This window comes from Hermetia illucens, chromosome 3 (genome assembly GCF_905115235.1).
Source record: "Hermetia illucens chromosome 3, iHerIll2.2.curated.20191125, whole genome shotgun sequence".
Lineage (NCBI taxonomy): Eukaryota > Metazoa > Arthropoda > Insecta > Diptera > Stratiomyidae > Hermetia > Hermetia illucens.
In genome coordinates this window covers 15,381,012-15,402,363 of record NC_051851.1, presented here as the reverse complement: position 1 = coordinate 15,402,363, position 21,352 = coordinate 15,381,012, and the positions used below count along the sequence as shown (strand labels likewise).

At 40.9% G+C, this 21,352-nt stretch overlaps 1 protein-coding gene across 9 annotated transcripts in view; it reads right to left on the bottom strand.

The window, feature by feature from the left end:
* Positions 1-2,291: 2,291 nt before the first annotated feature.
* The window catches only part of LOC119650690 (sodium/potassium-transporting ATPase subunit alpha), a 146,530-nt gene continuing 127,469 nt past the window's right edge, over positions 2,292-21,352 (bottom strand). For 8 of the 9 annotated variants that reach the window (XM_038053660.1, XM_038053656.1, XM_038053655.1 and 5 more), the window contains 3 exons: positions 9,120-9,294; positions 8,761-8,993; positions 2,292-4,570 (listed from right to left, as the gene is read on the bottom strand). In XM_038053660.1, coding sequence (XP_037909588.1) covers positions 4,450-4,570; positions 8,761-8,993; positions 9,120-9,294 — 529 coding nt within the window. In that variant the 3' untranslated portion in view covers positions 2,292-4,449. Of the gene's footprint in view, positions 4,571-8,760; positions 8,994-9,119; positions 9,295-21,188; positions 21,284-21,352 lie in introns of all 9 variants that reach the window. The other variant, XM_038053654.1, reaches the window with a different exon arrangement.

Here is a 21,352-nt window from a genome sequence, read left to right as displayed (position 1 = left end):
TTTTTTAGCCGATGAATTGCACGGACTGTTTCTCCTATACTTGGTGGTGGCAGTATTTGTCCGTCGTCTTCAGTTGGCGGGACCTCCAACTCGCCGATGTTCTGGTTGTTCAGTAGTTCATCAAAGTACTCAACCCATCGCTCCAATATGCTCATTCTGTCGGAAATTAGATTTCCCTCTTTGTCTCGGCAGTATGAGCATCGAGGTGTATAAAACTTCATCCTGCTAACTTGTTGATAAAACTTCCGCGCCTGGTGCGGTTGCGCCCTATAATTTTCTAGTTCGCAGACTTGTTGATTCTCCCAGGCTTCCTTTTTCCGTCTGTGAAGTCGCTTCTTCCCTCGACGAAGTTCGTGATAAGTCTCTGCGCGTGCCCGCATTCTTTGAGAATGCAACATTACTCGGTATGCAGCATTCTTCCGTTCCGTAGCTAGCTTACATTCATCGTCAAACCAGCCATTCCGACTCCTTTTGCGGCTGGGGCCAAGTATGTTTGTGACCGTCTCAATGATAACGTTCGTCAGATGGTTATAAAGATCATTTGTTGATGCTTCATCTCCAGGATCTCTGTTGACTGCGGTTATTGCGGCATCCATTTCCCTCTTATAGGTGTCGCGGAGGGCTGTGTTGTGGATGGCTTCAGTGTTAACTCTCGCCTGATTGTCAGAGGGGATTCTGGGTGGCGTTGTTATTCGAGCTCGAAGCACCATGCCAACGAGATAGTGAGCCGGGTCTATATTGGTCCCCCTATGTGTTCTCACATTCATCAAGGCTGAGAGGTGACGGCGTTCGATCAACACGTGGTCAATTTGGTTGAAAGTGGTCCCGTCTGGAGAGGACCACGTATGTTTGTGGACCGCTTTCTGCCCACACCAGGTACTTTCAACAACCATTTCGTGTGACAGTGCTAATTGAATGATTCGCAGTCCGTTATCATTTGTATTTTGGTGTAAGCTATGGGAGCCAACGTTTCGCCTGAATACGGACTCCTTCCCTACTTGGCTGTTAAAATCCCCAAGTCTGATTTTGATATCATATCTGGGACAGGCTTCGAGGATCCACTCAACTGCCTCGTAGAAGGCATCCTTCTCCGACTCTACAGTCTCCTCTTTAGGGGCGTGAACGCGCAGAGTGCATAGCCGTTCGCTTATGTTTTCAAAGCCGGCTGACTAAGAAACCTATTCCGAGCACATTGTTTACTAGATGACCACTTTAATATACGGTGTAGTTGCTCTTCTCCAGGAAACCGGTCCCTATCCAACGCATCTCCTGTAACGCTGATACATCAGCCCTATATTGGGACAGGGTATCAGCTAGCTGCTCATCAGCTTCATCTATGTACAGGGAGCGCACGTTCCATGAAAAAATGCGCAAATCGTTATTCCTTTGTCGTTGCCGGGTTCGTCGTTGTATAATTCGTCCAGTCCGAGGCTCCTGTTGTGGTTTCGTAACAAGTTGTTTTCCGTGTATGGTTGTCAGCCCTACCCAACCCCCAACCTGGAGGACCACTTGGTACAATTTGTCCCGTTTTTAGGCGCGGGAGACTCGCCTTCATCCTTCTCCGTCTGCAGCTTTTCGTTAAGAAACAGCTCCCAGCGGTCACCACGTGGAGGTAGAGATAGGGTTTGGTAGTAGTTTGTTGTTGCTGCTGGTTCAGCAGGCATTTCCCAGGTTTTATGCTCCATCGTGGGTACCAATCCACGTTTCGCCCTGGGACCCATCACTGCATAGAATCCACAATGAGCAACCACTTGAGCCATAAGAACATCTACACTGTGAAACCTGCCTACTTGCACCTTCACCAAGACGAAATATTTTCCATTTATTCCTATTTAAAGCACAAATAAAAACAACATTCATTCTTAAACATTTCATGTATTTTCTAAATTGTCCACCTCATATTTTGCCACCGTTCGTAACTCCCTTTATACCGCACCAAACTGTCTTGTTCTTTTAAATTTATAATTTCATATCTTGCCAACTACAATCCAATACGACTTCTAACACAAATAAATGCTGGAAATGTGATTGTTCTCTTCAATTTAGGAATCACCTGAATTGATTGAATAAAATTAGTTTTAGGAACTTTTGAAAGCCAACATAACGAGAAATGGAAAAAGACCCCAAGTTTATTAGGCAAACCATTAGAGACTGACACTATTACGTCGGTTACCTTGCGATCATTATCCGAAACTCTTCATAAAATTTACTTCTGATATTTCAATTGTAAAAGGAAAATAGTAAAATAAGCGAAATCTGAAAAGGAGCAGAATCTAAGTCATGGACTTCACTGAGAATAAAGAAATCAATAAGAGCTTTATTTCATACTGTAATTATTCAATCAAACTTTACAATGACTCTCTCTGATTTCTGATTTGTTGTTTAGGTTTTAGTCATATCTTCCATGTTGTTATTCGATCACTTAATCTTATCTAAACACCTTCTTCACATACTTTTACTTTCTCTAAACTAATCGTTAAATAATTTTTCCTTCATACTCATTTCTCTAAACTATTACCCATTACAAATGAATAATAGAATCATATCGTAATAATGAAATTTATACTTTTCTTCTTTTTGTCATTTATTTATTTATATATATAACAACAGTCAGGCAGTTTTAAGATGCGTTGCAATTCTATATAATGTATTGGTAATAACATTTAAATTTCTTCATTTTACCACTTCAAAATTACTTAGAGCTGCTTTTAAAAGTTTTTACTCGTCTAAGACTACTTATTAGTTAACAAAAATACTTTTATTATTAAAGACAAAAAGACACGACATTGGTGGGGAAAAAGATAAAAGGAGAATAAAAGTGAACGAAGTGGGGGGTAGGCGTATCATCTTATGTTCGATTTCAAGGCCGTACTTTCGAATTGCGAAGTCTGTAAATAATGTGAATAAACCACAAATTCCGTTGTGAGGTGTCCCGTCGGAATGATCTGGCATAAAACCATGTGGGGGAGAGTGGGAGTGAAAGACAATTGCTCTAAATTTCAAGCATACGTGAAGGTTCATTCAAAATAAAGCTCTGCTCCGATGGTTCATGAGGATTCATGAAAACTATCTCAGAAATGAGAAAAAGGAAAAGCAAAATCGATATCTACTCATGTATTCGAATTCTCCTTCGTTTCCACTCAATTTATTCTTCCTTTCGATCTAATTCTAGTTCTAGTTTCGAGTTTTAGGGATGAACATGATATATAGAGCTATACAATGCAAATATTTTATTATTTTCTTTAGAGTAAATTTCTAATTCAATACAAATGTTTACCTTCTTTTATTTCAATAATTTTACTTAAATATGTTTTTGTATTTTAATTAAATTTACTTCTTGTGTCAACATGCATATCTTTTCATCTTGATATCTCGTTACTGCCAAAATTGCTATTATAGTACTGTGAATAACACTACAAAGATCGTTCGCTATTTATCTAATCTATTTTCGTCTCGTTTCCTTTCCTCGTTTAGTGTAGGGTTATTAAAATTTCGAAACGATCAGGGTTTACATAATGTGTTCTCTAGTTGGAGTTTGAAAATCAACCATTATCTCACAAAATATTTATTTCTTCGTAGAAATCCAAGCGAATGATAAAGAAATGTTCCTCTAAGAAGCGCGAAATACTTTCAAATTTAATTCCAATGGAAACTGCAGCCGATTTGGGGTACGGAAAAATATATCAAGAAATAATTATAACAAAGCGGAAAGTCTATCATGTGATTTACAACTAGAACCACATTTCCAACTGCAAACTAATCGGTACATAATATACTTCTTTGTTCTGCAGATTCGTCGTTTCCCTCATTTCTTAAAATATCTTTAAAAAACTTATTTGTTTCTATCTTACTAGAAATTTCCGTAAAATTAGAAGAAGCCTATGCACGTATTACCAAAAAACCATGGAAATGAGTAAGGACGGGAGAACTAAACACTTTCCTCTTGGATGTCATTAGAGGTTTCCAACTTTTCAAAGAATGCTTCATTAGGAAAAGAATCATTTATTTTAGAAATAAACCAAATTGTAAAAACCGAGCCGGATAATCTATCTTTAATTAATACTTAAAAGACACATGAGTTAAAACATGTTCTCACAGGCTTCAATGAAAATCAAAATTTCATTACTTTCTATAAAAGAGACATTTAACCACACAAACAATGGGAATTAGATGCATTTAAAATTGATCATTTGAAAAACTATAAATCCTATAAAATATATTATCTTTTACAAAAGAAAATCAGAAGATAAGACGATGAAATCTATAAATATTTTTCTTTGTTTTTTTTCCAAAAATTATAATCTGTATTCAGCAAATTATTTTACTTGTTTTTTAAACGTTTGCACTTTTTAAGCTTGCATTTTTGTTTTATTTTGTTTCATTTTTTTTTCCTATTGAAATTTAATTTTAATATTATTCTTATTTAGTACATTATCATTAGCTTTTAACTTAATAATATGTTTCCTGTTCCAGCCAACCTCCTGGATTGCGACGTAGATAGAAACGACGTACTTCATCATAGATGAAAATGGACAACATGAATGGGATAGCAGGTAACCACCAAACGAATCTGTTGAATAATAATACAGAATGTAGAATTAGTATTGAATTACGAATTTTTTTTTATAAAGATAAATGCAAGTTTGCCCTCAAATTTGTTCGAACGTTAACCTATGCAAACTGGCTATGCATATAACAAGACCCCCATCCTAAACATTGCAACATATCTCATATGATTCTCCTCCAAGAAGTCCCAAACCCCCAAAAGGTACCCCGAAATATGATATTATTACATGCTTGCCATTTACCACTGGGTGGGAATTAGCACGTCAACCACATCTACACGGCATCGCTCGCGGTTCTCTGAAGCGTGCTTCAGTCCCATCCAGAACTGCTCGAAACGCCCGCACTTCTCCTCTACTGTCCTGCACCGGGTGTTCTTGGGGACCCACTCACCGCTCGTCTCTCCCTAATGTGTGACCTACCCACTGCCACTTTCGTCTTCTGATCACATCGTGTACGGCTGACATGCCGGTGCGCTGACCAAGTTCTTGATTTAAAATAGTATTCGGCCAGCGTACTTCAATGATACACCGCAGAAAGGTGTTCACGATGGCTTTGAGCTTTCGAATGACAGTGGTGGCCACTTTCAATGTACCGCTCACGAGTTGCTAGCGCAGTTCGCTGTGGAGATCAAAGCTGATTTGGTACAGATCAGTGAGCAGTACCAAAACAAATACCCAGTTTCATGGCACCCTGACATATCAGGTAACGCTGCCATCTGGGTTCGGGACGGCACCCTCCTTAAGATTCTTACCCAAGGCCGAGGGGACGGCTTTGTCCGGATTCGGTGTTCAGGAATAACGTTTTTTAGTGACTATCTTACGCCGAATAAGACAATGCCGGATTTTTGACAGAGGCTTGATGCTTTGGAAGACGCTATCTTAAGCACAGATGGGGGGATCCTGATCGAGGGTGACTTCAATGCTAAGGCATTTGAATGGGGTATACCTCACACAGACTCTAGAGGGAAACGAATTCTGGAAATGGCGGCGAGAATAGGATTGGTAATTCTAAAAAATGGATCCACCCCAACGTTTTTGTGCCCGGGAAGCATTCCAGACGTAACCTTCACATCGGAATCACTGGTGTCGCTACAAGCAACCACCAATACATTGCCTTCGAAGTGGTCGACACAAACTTTCGGTATGCGCCACACCGGCGATCTTTCTGTGTATGGAACGTCGCGAAAGTGAGCACCGGGAAAATTGTCAAAACTTGTAGAACAGGTGGGGCCGCGCTGGAGGGTAAACCCCGGGGGCGGTGACGCTGCAGCTGACACTGTCGTAAATTCAGTTATGAACCGGATAACGACGGCCTGCGGAGCCTCTATGCCCAGGAGGACATCGCGACGTGGCAAATCTTCTTAGTATTGGTGGGCAGTGGAAATCGCAGAGCTCCGGAAGGAGTGTCACAGGCTCTGCTGCTTAACACAACGTCTAAGCGACCGAGAAGAGGCATGTACCATAATGACGGAGTACAAATCAGCCAAAAGGAGACTCCGCAGCGCAATAAACAAGAGCAAAGCTCGCTGCTGGCAAGATCTGGTCGACGAGGTGAATGGTGATCTGTGGGGACTCGGTTACAAACTGGTAACCCGAAAAATCGTAGCGCTGAGGAAACCCTGTTCGCTTGAGGCCGAGCAGATGGACCGCATTGTAAGGGCACTATTCCCTGCGCAAGCCTTATGGGATGATGATGACGTCGGCGGGGAGAGCGCGGAGGACCGTCCACTTTTCTCTATAAAAGAGTTGGAATAAGCAGTCCTCTCTATGAAAAGCAAGAAGGCGCTAGGACCCGATGGTATTCCAGCATAGGTATACAAACTGGTATTCTAACACCGGCTAGACCTACTGCTCCACGCATTCAACGCTTGCCTAAAAGAGGGCAGCTTCCCTGCTCGTTGGAAGGTGGCGAGGTTTGCGCTGATCCGCAAAAGAAAAGCCGACCCCGACTTGCCGTTTTCATACTGCCCACTATGTATGCTTGACACTGCTGGAAAAGTGCTCGAAAAGCTCATCAGAAGTAGACTCGCTGCAGCGATACGCGCTGCAGGAGATTTATCTCCCCGGCAGTTTGGTTTTAGAGCAGGGAAATCTACAGTTGATGCCGTTCGACGAGCGGAGGCACATAGCCGCCAGACTCAACGGGTTGTGCTCCTTGTAACGCTTGACATCAGAAACGTCTTTAATTCCGTGAGATGGAAAGACATTCTAGGCACACTAGACAATACTTGCCGACACGTGCCGAACTATTTCTTACGTATATTGAAGGACTATCTGAGGAACCGCTCCCTGCTCTATGAGACACTAGAGGGTCAAGGGAGGATAGCGACCACATCAGGGGTAGCACAGGGATCCATCCTAGGGCCTGACATCCGGAACTCTACCTATGATAGTCTACTTAACTCGACATGCCAAAAGAATCCGATGCCGTGTTGCCCATTACGGTCGGGTCCTTCTCGTTGCTAAGAAGATAGAGCTCGACCGGTGGAGGAGCTGGATGGCAGGGGGTTCCTTGAACTGACAGTTCCCTTCCTCCTCTCCCCTCCCGTTGGTGAAAAAAAATCCCTGATTTGAAGGCTCCGCAAGCGAGAGAGTTCGGGGACTGGCCAGAAGTAATGTGACACACGGTTCCTGGCTGACTCTCTGACGATGAGGTGTTTAGTTGGCAGTCCGACGACATACCGAACCGGGAGTTCAACACTGTGTGCGTAAATGCATTCACCGACCCTACCCAAAAAAAACACAGAAAGAACACGAGCACGAAACAGTCTCAAATTGATCTTGGTGTTGAGATAATTGCATTTCCAAATTTTAGACAAGGAAGCGAAAGCTGATCCAGCGCTGTTAATGCGTCAGGCAAAATCCCGTTCAATGCGACGGACAGCAAAAACCATACTTTTAAGATACACAAATTAATCAACCTCTTCGATTCTTTGAACATTAATGCAAATAGGGGAGGTGCGATGCGTCAGACTGGGAACCTTGGTTTTGTTGCTTTTATCAAGATGCAACCCTGGGGGACTCCGCTTTAGACCTCAAATCTCTCTGAGATTATACCTCGGTGCAGCATGTGACTTATGGCGCCATCATCCGAATGCCCCTCCTGCATAGAGCACGCCAGATACATTCTCTATTCATGCCATCAAAAATCTTGTCGAAAGCGACAAAGAGCAGGTGAAGCGAAAATCAAAACTCAATATACTGTTCCGTGAGAAGCATCGCCCTTTTTACATTGCATTTCTGGATCTAGAGAAAGGGTTTGACCGTGTGCCACACGAACTCATCTGGTATGTTTTACAACAACACTTAGTGCCAGAAGAACTCGTCCGCTGTGTTCAATTGCTCTACCACCATCCGAAAAGTAAAGTTCCAAGTATGGCGGGTGTATCGAAACCGCTTCGTGTCTCTGTTGGTGTTCATCAAGGAAGCGCCCTCTCACCACTCCTCTTTGTTCTTGTTATGGACACCGTGACATGGAACATCCAACGTCCAGCGCCCTATACAGTGCTTTATGCAGATGGTGTTTTCCTGGCATCTAATAGCAAAAATGATCTCGAGCAACTTGTCCAAAAAGGAACGATCGCCTCATGCAACACGGTCTCAGCAGTGATCTGCCCAGAACTGAGCGATTTAAATACTTCGAGTCAACGCTATCAGAAAATGGAGAACTTGCCATGAGAGAATATCCGCGGTCGTTATGGGGTTGCATCGATCGTGGAAAAATTGCAAGAGAGGCGTCTTCGATGGTATGGTCACGCAATTCGTGCTAACGCGAATTCACTTGGCAAGATTGGTCTGAACATCGAAGTCGATGGTAAACGACCAAAATGCAGGCCGAAACAACGCTGGATGGAGATTTAAAAGCCTCGAGATTGCACTCAGATCAGGCATTCGATAAAGCCAAATAGCGAAACCGATCACGACGAGCCGACCCCGCTTGTGCACGGGGCAAAGGCTGAAGAAGAAGAATGCATACACGGACAACTTCCCACTCTCAAATCGTCATTAATACACTCTTGGCAATGTTTTCTTAGCGAGGCAGGTTTTTTAACTCCAACAATTTCTCGATTGATTATTAGTAAACTTCCCTGAAGATATCCCGATAGATTATGCATATCCAATTGCTACCAACTTTTCTCTATCTTTCTTTCTGGAAACTATAAAATAAAATTCGACCAGATATAGTTATACTTACTTCAGTGGATACATTCGAAGACCCTTGTCCATTCCAGGGCAATACGAAAGGAATGCAGCTAAAGCAGTTTCAAATACAAGACCAAAGTTCAATGCCCAATTCCTCATTCCTTGGTGGAAAATGGAGTTACGACGTGTCTTACAAATGATCAAATCGGCCCATTGTACAACGACAATTGATACGAAGAAAGCAGTATGACAGGTGAATTCAAGGGTCTTGCGGTCACGATATGTCTAAAAAAAATGAAAAATAATTCATCAAATTAAAATAAAGAATTCAAGATTGTAAGCTCTGAATGAACTTTCTCCTCATCGCGAAATTTTCGCAAGGGCTTGAACCCCAGTCATCAACAATCTTACCCATTCTTGACCATATGAATCTGTTAGATCGTTAACGGCTTTTGAGTCCCACATCTTTCGAATGCCAAATAATCTTCTTGGTAAAAAGCCATTCTCAGCCATAATCACGAAATACACGAAGAATCCAGCAGCCGCTTGAATCATACCAATTTGTCCATAAGCCATTGAAATCAATCTGTTAATGAAATCGAAACGTATTATTAGAACCGTTCAAGGAAGTTTTAACCAGTTTTATCTGAGTGTCAAGCGTAATATTCAAAGAAAATGTTCTAAGGGAGACTTAGGAGAAATGTTGAAGATAATTCAAGTTACATTAATAGATGCGAACAATTAATTATAGGTTCCTCTAAGTCTCCGTTATTCCATTTTTTAAAATTTTCTTGAAGATTAAATAAAAAGAAGAAAGAAGGAACTTAAAAAGAGTTACGTGTTAAGGGGTTAGTAGGGTGTTTAGGTCGCATTTGTATTTACATAAGCAAGAAGAGATATGTACAGGCAAAAGCGGAAGCATAGGCAAAAACAAACATTCCACCGCAAGGCGCATTCAATTTCTAAAAGCAGGCAATATTGAGAGCAAGGTCTATTTTACTTACATACCAGTAACCGTATCGGTATCTAGTAAAAACTCGACAATGTACATATATTTTCCTACCTTTTAAGCATTTGCAGACTTTGCACATTCTTTTCTAGGATGTGCATTGTGAAAGATACTTGGACTCGTATATTATCGAACCAAAATAAGAATTTGAAAAAAAAGATAATCTTGAATTTGATACAAGATATATATAGAAAATAAATCTGATGAATTTTCAAAGTTACCATTACAATTTTCATCAGTCAGGGACACAAACGAGTTTACCTACATGCCCCACCTTTTGTATGTTTACCGCTAACTAACTAATTACGGTGCTAACAATATCTAATATATTTAGATCTAAAAACATCTAAAGAACAACATTTTAACCACTACATCAACAGACAACTAAAGCCTCGTCACATAGAAAAGGAGAAAAGGTGATACTAATTCTAAGATTTTATCAACTAAGCCATTCAATTAATTATTCACTATGGTTTGGAACTAGCAGAAAGATTACGGAGATAGAATGAAAGTAGAAGACAACGTAACCGCATCTTTGTAGACTCGTAGGGAATGAGAGTACCATACTTTTAACGTACAGTTCATTCGTCACTTTGTGTTCTCTCTTCAAAATTTCCGCCTTCATTATTATTCTCTAAGCATAAACATTGTATTCTGCTAGTCCCCTAGTAACACATTGATTCAGTTTTATGTAATTGTGTTATGAGAAATAAAAGATATAAATTTTGCATTGTTGTGCAGGTCGTCTAAGACATCGATGTCGATGGGACAGGAATAATAATTTTGCAATTCTATGAACCCAAATAAGATAAGTATTAGTGGACCTCATTTACTGCTTCCTCCACAAAACTCCACAAAATAAATATAAAATTAGGAATCTAACATTGAATGCAGCAAATACTCAAGGATGAATGTTAATATTAGGTTGTTGCACATGAAATGGCCGATTTGGCAATCAAGTGAAGTTAGTTGCGATTTTGCCGCCTTTCTAACAAACCTCAACACCAAGACAGGCTTCGAAAAGTACTAATCGAGACCTTTCATTTGATACCCCACATGACTATATTCGGTGGAAAAAAATTTTACGCCCCCCTTCTCAACCTAGAAGGATATCACTCACTGCATGTCTGGTCGTTCACAGTTCCCACTTTCTCACCAAATTTCCCGTCAATCGGTATACCCGTTTTTGAGAAAAGTGCATGTGGCAGACAGACAGACTGGCTACCGTAGCAACACAAACTATGCTGAAAACATATCTTCCCAAGAGGCTCTTTGACAAAGAAGGTATCCAAGGTGAAAGGGACATCTCAGCACTGCGCAATAAGCCACAAAGAGATCCCAACGAAGAGGTGCAATCACCCCAATGGACAGCAAAACGCAAAAAGGAAAAACCACTGCCGGCGCAACCTAGGAAGACAGGAGACGAAAGCTTATCGGCCCACCCAGAAAAGGCCACTAACCGAATCGAAGAATCTACCTGGACTAAAGTAGAAAGTAAGAAACCGTTGCAAAGGAGAGCCAGACCGGACGCGCTGATCATAACAAAAACCAGCGAGCTGACGTACGCCGAGATTTTGCGTAAAGTAAAAACAGATATCTCCCTGACTGAACTGAGTGGTAATGTTACACGTATCAGACATACGCAGAAAGGTGATCTGTTGCTGGAGCTTAAAGCGGGTGAAGATGTAGGCGAAAACCTACGGGAAAAAATCGAAGTGTCACTAGGCGAGGCTGCGGGCATCAAAATGAGCAGAGATTCGGTGGTGATGGAATGTAAGGACTTGGATGAAGTCGCCACGAAGTCCGAAATCTGTGAACCCTTGCAATCTCAATTAGGACTACAATCAGTGAGCGAGGCCAACGTGCTACGACTTAGCAAGGCGTACGGTGATACACAGATAGCATCGATAAGTCTTCCTGTCAAAGCAGCAAAACAGGCACTAGGAGCAGGCAAAGTTCGTATTGGATAGGTGGTTTGCCGGATACGAGAGCAAAGTCAAGTGCATAAATGTTTTAAGTGCTGGCAATTCGGCCACATTGCGAAAGCCTGTACCAGCTCACAAGACAGATCTAGCCTATGCCGCAAGTGCGGAGAACAAGGCCATTTTACGAAGGATTGCGGCGGAAAGCCCAAATGCGTGTTCTGTGTCGAAACGAAAAATAGCGACAGCGCCCACATTGCAGGAAGCAGTAAAAGCCCAGTGTTCAGAAAGGCGTTCATAATTAAGTACAAATGAAGTTTATGTAACTAAATCTGAATCACTGTCGAGCGGCCCAAGACCTGCTCTCCCAGAGCGTGTTCGAAAATAATGTCGACATAGCTATTGTATGCGAACAACATGAAAATCTGCATAGCGGAGGATGGGTAGTTGACAAAAACATCAAAGCCGCAATATGGAGCTGCGGAAGTCGTGCTATAGAAGATATGAAAAAAACATCCAGAGAACGCCCAGATAGTAGGTATATATATCTATATGTTACGAAGCACCGAGCCTCACGCTGGAGGAATTCACTTTGTTGGTTGAGAAACTATCCTTTGATGCCAGACGCTAGAGTCCCAAAATAATTGCCGGCGATTTCAACTCATGGGCAGAAGAATGGGGACACAGAAAAACAAATGCAAGGGGGCAAATACTGCTAGAGACATTCTCGCGTTTAAATATCGTACTTGCGAACTCTGGGGGAGCCAACACATACCGGAGGGGCGAATTAAAATCGGTAGTAGACCTCACTTTCGTCAGTGACGCCCTTATCAAATACTTGCAGTGGCATGTCAGCGAAGAGTACACACACATCGATCATCAGGCTATTGTCTTCTAAACCTCGCGTAGGAATTATATGAAGCCACCAAAAAGAATAACGATGAACTGGGTAACTAACAAATTCGATGAAGAAATGTTCAAGGAGGTACTTCCTGATGACACATTATTATCGAGAAGTGCACACGAAAAAGCTTTACAGGTCGCGGAAAAATTGCAGCGGGCATGCGATGCCTCTATGCCACGGCGTAGCGCTTTCCGAAGACGAAGTCCCAATTTCTGGTGGAATTCAGAAATTGAGGAATGTCGGAAAAATTGCCTCAGATCTAGGAGATGCTCGCAGCGCAGAAGAAATCAACCTGAATTCGTTGAGCTACACATGCAATACAAGAACGCGAGATAAAAATTGTCAGTAGCTATCACAAAGAGCAAATCCGAGTATTTCAAGCGGATGTGTACTGAAGCTGATTCTGATCCATGGGGTGGCGCCTACAGGTCTGTAATATCATCACTGAAAGGCAAGCGCTCCCCACCGATTACCTGTCATAAATTACTACAAAACATAGTGGACAATCTCTTCTCAGAGGATGTGAACTACGCAATTCAGTCCATGTAAACCCCGACGAAATTGCTGCAGTGGTAGAAGAGGAAATTTTTGATGCAGTAAGGAAATTTTGCTGAAAATAGGACCCCAGAGCCAGATGGAACGCCGAATATCGCCCTGAAAGTGGCAGCCAGGACAGCCCCAGGTATGTTTGCCAAAGTTTTTACGGCATGCCTTAGAGAATGAGAATTCCCCGAGCAATGAAAGCTGCAAAAGTTGATACTTATTCCGAAGTCAGGTAAACTGTTGGGTGAGCCCTCCTCATATCGACCGATATGTTTGGTCAATACCATTGGAAAACTATTTGAACGGGTATTATACAGCAGGCTGCTCGCTGTTGCGGAAAAGGAAGGCGGCCCATCCGAAAAGCAATTCGGGTTTCGTAAGGGGAGATCAACCTTCGATGCAATCAACATGGTGACTGCCCTGGCTCACGCTGCAATACAAGATGAAAAATGCTGTGCAGTGGTGACACTCGATGTAAAATATGTATTCAACACTGCAAAGTGGATGAAAATCGTAGAGGCTCTAACTAAACTACAGGCTGCAAAGTACATTGTAGGCACCGTTGTTGCATTTCTTCTTGAAAGAAGATTATATTGAAACTCGGACGATGGACAGAAATTATTCCCAATGACGTGCGGCGTACCACAGGGGTTTGTCTTAGGTCCTTTACTGTGGTTAATTATGTACAATGTAGTGCTGACGCTACGCCTTCCTAACGGCGTGACAACTATTGGCTTTACGGACGATATTAGGGCAACAAAAAGTAGTTGCAAAACGCTTAGACGAGATCGAAATCTACGCAAATGAAGCGATATGGGAGATCAATTCCTGGTTGAAAAACTCCGACCTATCACTTGCTGAACAAGACAAAGTCGACGTCGTCTTATTTCAAGGGTAGTTAGTTCCGTACTACTCTACGCAGCTCCAGTTTGTGCAACCGTTCTGGAAAGCAAATCAAACTGCGGAAAACTAGGAATGGCGTATCGACTAAGTTCACTCCGAGTATACAGTCCTTATCGAACAAACAGATGGAACGAGGCACAAACTGGCCATTGGATCTACCGTATCATTCCACACATTCGAAGATGAATTGAAAGGAGCCACGGGAACTAAGCTGCAAACAAAACCTTAAAAAAGGATGGAAAAGAGCCAAGAACGTATACTTTTTCTATATGAGTTCAAACTCGGTCATAAAGCAGCGGAGGCGTCCGGGAACATTAACAACGCATTTGAAGCTGATACGGTAAAGGAACAAACCACACAAGGTGGTTCGAAAAATTCCGATCAGGCGACGCAAACCTTCAAAGTGAGCCACGTGGACATCCAGGATCATCGATTGGCAACGACGAGCTCCATTTCCTAGTCAAATCCGACATACGTCACTTTGTGAGACATTGCAGAGAAACGGGGTGTACACTATTTGACAGTTTCCCAGCACTTACAACAACTTGGAAAGGTGAAAAACCTCGACAAATAGGTTCCACATACTCTTACAGAGTAAAACATGACACTTTGAATGGAAATTTGCAATTCTTTACTCTCCCGCAAACGAAGCGATCCATTTTTGCACAGAATAGTGACATGTGATGAAAAGTGGACATTATACGACAATTGTCGCTGATCAGCACAATGGCTAGACGCTGATAAGCCACCGAAGCATATGCCGAAACCGAGCCCCCATCCGAAGAAGGTAATGGTGACCGTTTTGGTGGTCTACAATTGGAGTTATCCACTATTTTTTTTTTGGCACCTTCAGAAACGATAAATACGCAGAAATACTGTGCCCAATTCGAGAAAATGCACCAAAAATTGAGTATTCAACTGCCGAGATTAGTCAACAGAGATGGTGTGACACTCCTTCACGACAATGCACGACCTCATTTATCCAAAACAACGGTTTAAAAGTTGAACGAATTGCAGTATGAGACTCTGCCTCAACCACCATATTCACCGGACCTTTTGCCAACCGACTACCACTTTTTTAAGCATTTGGATCATTTTTTGGCCGAAAAACAATTTAGGAATGAAAAGGCCATCAAAATTGCCTTCGACGAGTTTATCAACACCCGAAAATTGGACTTCTACGAAACTGGCATGATTGCTCTTGTATCTCGCTGGGAGACGTCTTTTGAATCGACTGGCACCTATTTTGATTAATTAAATAAATTTTTATAAGCTTTTACAGTCATTTCAAATTTTAGTACCAAATCGGCCATTTCATGTGCAACAACCTAATATCAATGAATTAACTGCAAGTTTTGATTGTTCCTTTGAGGTTTATGCATTATTTCATGTAATTTTCCACTCGGGACGAACTGCACAACAAACTCTTTCGAATCCATACTTTAATATGTTCAAAATGTATCGGGTTTTTTTCCAAATACTAATAATCAACCAACCAATTGCATTTTCAATTCAAATTTAATGTGAAAAAAGCTCAAATTTTTCAAAATTTCATATAGTTTTGAATGTGCTCGTATGTACTGATCAGTATTATGTTCATTGTTGTTTCATTTTCTGTATGGGTTTTTGGAGTAACAAACCTAAAAACATGGATACAAACAAATTACACTTTAGAAAGTATCACGTAGTGAAAGGTAATCACGTTATGAGCTCGTTATGTTAGAATAGGAATGAATTGAATGTTGGCAACAAGGAAACCCAATGAACTCTGAACGATGTAGTTGCCTTTCCCCCGCCGTCAAAAGTTGCCCGCCAAAAGTGGCATTTTTAGTCAAATCCGAAACGATCATATTTCGGGAACAATTTGTTCCCATGTTGTTCTCTAGGCTTAGACCAGCTAAGGTCTAACCCGACGGTGTTTCGCTCGATATACGAGGTTAGACAATTAAGTAATGGGACTGATTTTGTTGCCGCGATTCTGGTAAACCTGAAACCTTGTTTAGTTCGCCTGCTGTGTCGTGTTGAGTAGACGTGTGTTGGCGGTGCTCGTTCTTTTTCGTTTTGTTTTTGTACGACGCTAAAAGTGCACCCAGCAACTTTTGCAATGTCTTATTATATTGAGCAAAGAAGTTCCCCGCTTTTCCAACAAATTTCAAAATTAACACGAAAAGTACTAATCATTTGATACCCAACATGATCATATTTGGTGAAAAGAATTGTATTGTAGTCTCAAAATTTAACCCATTACATGTCTGGGCGTACACAGTTCCCATCTTATCACCAAATTTCGGGTCAATTGGTATAGCCGTTTCTGAGAAAAGGGCATGTGACAAACGGACAGGCAGACTTTGAACCGATTTTAATGAGGTTTTGTTTTATAAATGAAGTTAGCGTTACTTTTCTGGACACAGTAGTAATTCACACCCCAGTCGGGTGTTGATCAATATATTCGGAGACAGCCACACCTGTAGTCGCTTCTGATCATGCTGGTTCGCAAGGCAAAAGTGAGGCAACGTCTAAAGAATTACCTCTCCCTGATGATGAAATCCAAAGAGGAGTTATCCGTGCACAAAGAGGAAGGAGCAAGTTGCTCCTCATAATCAGTTCAGTCCGCCACCAAATGGATGGGGTACTCAGGACCACACAATCCTCAAACAAAAAAGTTGTTCGTGGAAATATTTTTCATTTTTCCTAAGCGGTGTATACTCAAAATGAGCTGAAGGATGAAGACTAGTTCTGACATATCTTAAGTTTAAGTTCGCACTATTGTTTAGGAATCATAGTGGGTGCTTTTGTTTGAAGAAGAAGATAATATGGAAATTCTAAAGCGGTGAAAGGCCAGCCCACCTAATGAAAAGCAGACCAGCAATGAAAAAGGAAAATAAACTGATCATGTAGATGTTTCTGCACGCTGATTCCCTCAATTCTCCTTATGTGAAATACAGGCTAAACTCGCTGTTCAGAGAACAGACATTTCTGTCAGTACCATTCGTTTGCATTTATATATGCCAAAAGTATCCACGAAATTCTTTGGATATTGGTAAAAAGTAGTAAAAAATTCTGAGCGATTTTCACTAGATTCTCTAGATAGCCAAATCGCATCAGATGGCGATTGAAAGGTCACATTACACTTGTTGGGTTAAGTCCGCTATGTGTCACAATGTTCCCAAATGGAGGCAAAAGAAGTGATAATTCGATGCATACTTCATTACTCCTACGACCAAGGTGAAAAGGCGGCGCAGGCGGGCAAAAAAATTCAGTTTATTAACTCAATAAATTATTGAATGCTGTTGCAGAGGCACGTGGATCAGAAACAGTGAAAGATAGATTCTTCCCAAATAGACCGATTCATCGTCAAGTAGAAGGCAGACTCAGGACTCCCTCCATTCCTTATCAAAATTTAGATTTCCTTCGCCATGCTTAGGGCTGAATTTGCCAGGCAGTTTTTGTCATTCATACTCACGTCGTGTAGATGAAGGAGCATCTGATGAGTTGTATCTGCCCTGGACATTAACTGGGAACTGAAGATCAGCCGAAAAATAGTTTGAAACTATTTGCATAAGACTGGTTTCAAGAAAATGTATGGATACAAAGGAATTTTCTGGGCACTTTTTAGTGAAAGGTAATGAATCAAAACCCATTTTTAAAATAGATGGTAACTGATGATGAAAAATGGATGACATACGAGAGCAGCCGAAAAATATAGTGGTCCAATCCCGATGAGCTGGTTTAAACAATCTCTAAGCACGGATTAAAGGCCAAGAAAGTTTACATGTTTGATATGTTGCAAGGGAATCATCCACTATGCTCCGACCTGGCCCATTACTTAATTCTGACCTCTACTGCCAACAACTAACCAAATTTAAGCAGGCGATCGACCAGAAACGCAAGGATGGTATGTTCCATAAAAAGAAACCCTCAGACGTACAAATTTTTAACGACGCGCCAAAAGCACCGAGAGATTGGATGAAAGTTTTGATCGCACCCGCTCAAACTATTTATTTCATTCAATATTTTGATTATTGCAAAAGATATCGTTTTAGCCTGGATTTCTACAAAGTATGCATCATCTGTGTGCATTACACCTTTTACCAGAGAATAGTTAAACATCGGATAAAAATTCATATCTGGAAATGCTTTACTGAGCGCGTAGTTTTTACTGCTTTGAAATTTATAGCTGTAGATCCTTGAAGTCGGTGAAGATTTTCGTTAAAAGGACGCGAAAATTGGGTGATCAAGAAAGACAGCAACTTATAAATGGAATTGTACGACGAATGAACTTCCCCGCTCCTCAGGCGCAAAATTCATTGAAAATTATCAATTTTTATGTTGTCAACTTACATTGGCCACCTTAGGGTGCCTATAAAAATTGGGGGCAAGAAAGTTGGTGGGGAACTAAGCTTGGAAACGAGGCCGATGCTTGAAAGCAGTTGTTGCGGCGCAGACAGGTGTTCTTTGGGACGTATCAGCGAACGTCTCAAATCTAAAATTTACTGCAATGTCGTTCGTCCAGTCGCCCTCTATGGTTCTGAGTGTTGGCCAACTATAAAAGACAATGAACGGCGTCTTGCCGTAATAGAGACGAAGATGTTGCATTGCACTGGTGGCGTGACACGTTTTGATGAGGATATCCGCGATCGATATGGGGTTGCACCGATCGTGGAGAAACTCCGAGGAAGGCGTCTTCGATGATATGATCACGTAATTCGCGTTAACGAGAATTCACTTACCAAGATTGCTCTGAACATCGAAGGCAATGGTAAGCGACCAAAAGGCCGGCCGAAACAAAGGTGGCTTCATACGCTGGATGGGGATTTAAAAGCCCCGAAATTGCATCCAGATCAGGCATTTGATAAAATAAAATGGCGAAACCGATCACGACGAGCCGACCCCGCCTGTGAATGGGACAAAGGCTGAAGAAAAACAAGAAAATGTGAGGAGCGACGAGCGTATGACAGCTCCGTGTCACATAATTAAGAATTCCATTGCCCTCTAGTTTTGAACAGGCGATTTAAATAAATCATTTGATGGAAAGCTGTTGATAATTGTCAACCTCATACGCTTCAGGCTCTGAGTTGCTAATCGCAAATGCGAAGAATTTAACCTAGAACAGATACAAAAAAGGGAAGTAGATTCTTCGTGAATGGAATTTTAATACTTCATTCGAATGTCAATTATTCTCGTTAATTATGACGTCAGCATCTTATTTCTATGGCTCAGGATGCGGTAAATTCGGAAGAAATTGATAAATTTGAACTACTATAACTTTGACACTAATAGTCAGATTTCCATAAGATATGGCATGTGTATGCAGGAGACAATCCTCTATGTTGGTGCAAAATTTAGTACTCCTATGCTGAACTTAAGGGAGTTTTTCAGTCAATTTCGAAAAGTTGGTAATATACTGGCATCTTTCGAGGCTTAAATTTCACATAAGTGTTTTGCATAAAACCTTGAAAAGGGCTAGGTAGAATTAGATTCTTCATAAATGCGAATCTAAGATTTCATGCGGTTCTCAATTATTCTCGTTAATTATGACGTCAGCATCTTATTTGCTTGTCTTCAAAAGCAGTAAAATCGCGCGAAATTGCTAAGTGTGAACTGCTATAACTTTGGCGCAAATGGCCAGATTTTCATGAAATTTGGCATGTGTATGCGAAATATGGTCTGGTAGTCCTAGGATTAATTTAAGGGGGATTTTCAGTAAATTTCTAAAAGTTGGTAATATACTATTAGTAAGTTTATTTGAGCAGATATTCGAATGGGACATATTTTGGGGCCTAGATTTTTGGATTGGGGTTTCGGAAAATGAGTCCTGTCTTACTTTCAGTGCGTACATTTTGACTCCTTACTCAGGCACTTTGAAATTCATTCATTTGAGACCTTTCATTTGATACCTTACACGACTATATCCGGTGAAATTTTTTTTAAATCCCCCCTTTCCATGTATGGGGAGCTCCCCTTTAAACCACACCTAAATTCCACCTAATTCCCATCTATCCACCAAATTTCATTCGGAGCGGTTTAGTCGTTTTCGAGAATAGTACATGTGACAGACAGACAGACAGACAGTGAATCGATTTTAATAAGGTTTTGTTTTACAAAAAAAAAACTTAAAACAAAAGAAAAGTTTATCAACTGAACTTAAACTGTAGATCTCCTGTTCACTCGTTTGCAGAGTATAGAACAGTCTCAGTTTTCAATAAGATTTTGTTTCAGGTTCATTATCATTACACTTAACGTTGTGCAAGTGGTAAACCTACAATAACGGGACAACACAAAGACGACAACAAACATCCATGACGGCGGGAGCCCGAGGTAACGAAATCGACAAGCTGGCGCTTAATGATCTCGACAAAATTAAAAAGATTAACATTAATGAAGCCATAAACTGTGAAATATAGATCACTCCTGATTTAAAACTAAATCATGGATTTCGAAAAGGGCTCATCTGAGATTTCAAGTCTGCAAACCAACTGCGGAATTGCGCGGAATGGCACTTATATTTTTTACAAATTATGTGGCTCAACGCTTATCAGTTTTTAACTAAAAATTTATAATAGCGAGACAACATCAACTCCCCCCCCCCCCCCCCCCCCATCTTTTTGCCACCTCTTGCCAAGACACCGGCGCTGGATATCGAAAGAGTAGAGATATTTGGTATCTTTTAGTTCCAACATTGAATTCATTCCATTCATAACAACTCACTCTTTCTATGAAAATGACTTTAAATTCTAATTTGTAAACAATTTCTCGTTCTTAAGAACGATTTGGTTGCTCTGATTCTGTATGTGTGTAATAAGCAGGTAACACTCTAAATTGTTATTGTTATTCTATAACCGCTAAATGTTCCACTACATCATCTATTTTGCACTACATCTAAAGTCATTTTCGTCATTTGAGTATCGCCATTTTCTGATTTAATGTATACAAAACTTTTAACTGATAAATTAAAAAACAACTATCACCAGGTCATCTCTGGAAAAGTAACATTGCTTGCTTGTGTATGTGTATATAATGATATTGTCATAACATATAACATAACGGTATTTTTTTGTTTTGCAAAAACAAACTAAAACATTGTAACAAGTAAATTTTGTTATTAAAGAGTGTGTCTCTATTGAAATTATCAGATTTGTCTTTAATATTTTTGAAATGTTTTGTTGTGATTATTCTTTTGTTTGGAACAAATTCCTGACCTGCGATTAACCAAGTTGTCACGATAAGGATCTCTCGGTTGTCGCTTCATAATATCACTCTCAGGAGCCTCATAAGCTAACGAAATAGCCGGGACCTTAATAATAGTTTTTCATTCAATTATACGTGTTTTTCTTTACTTTTCTTAAATAATAATAAGCAATAA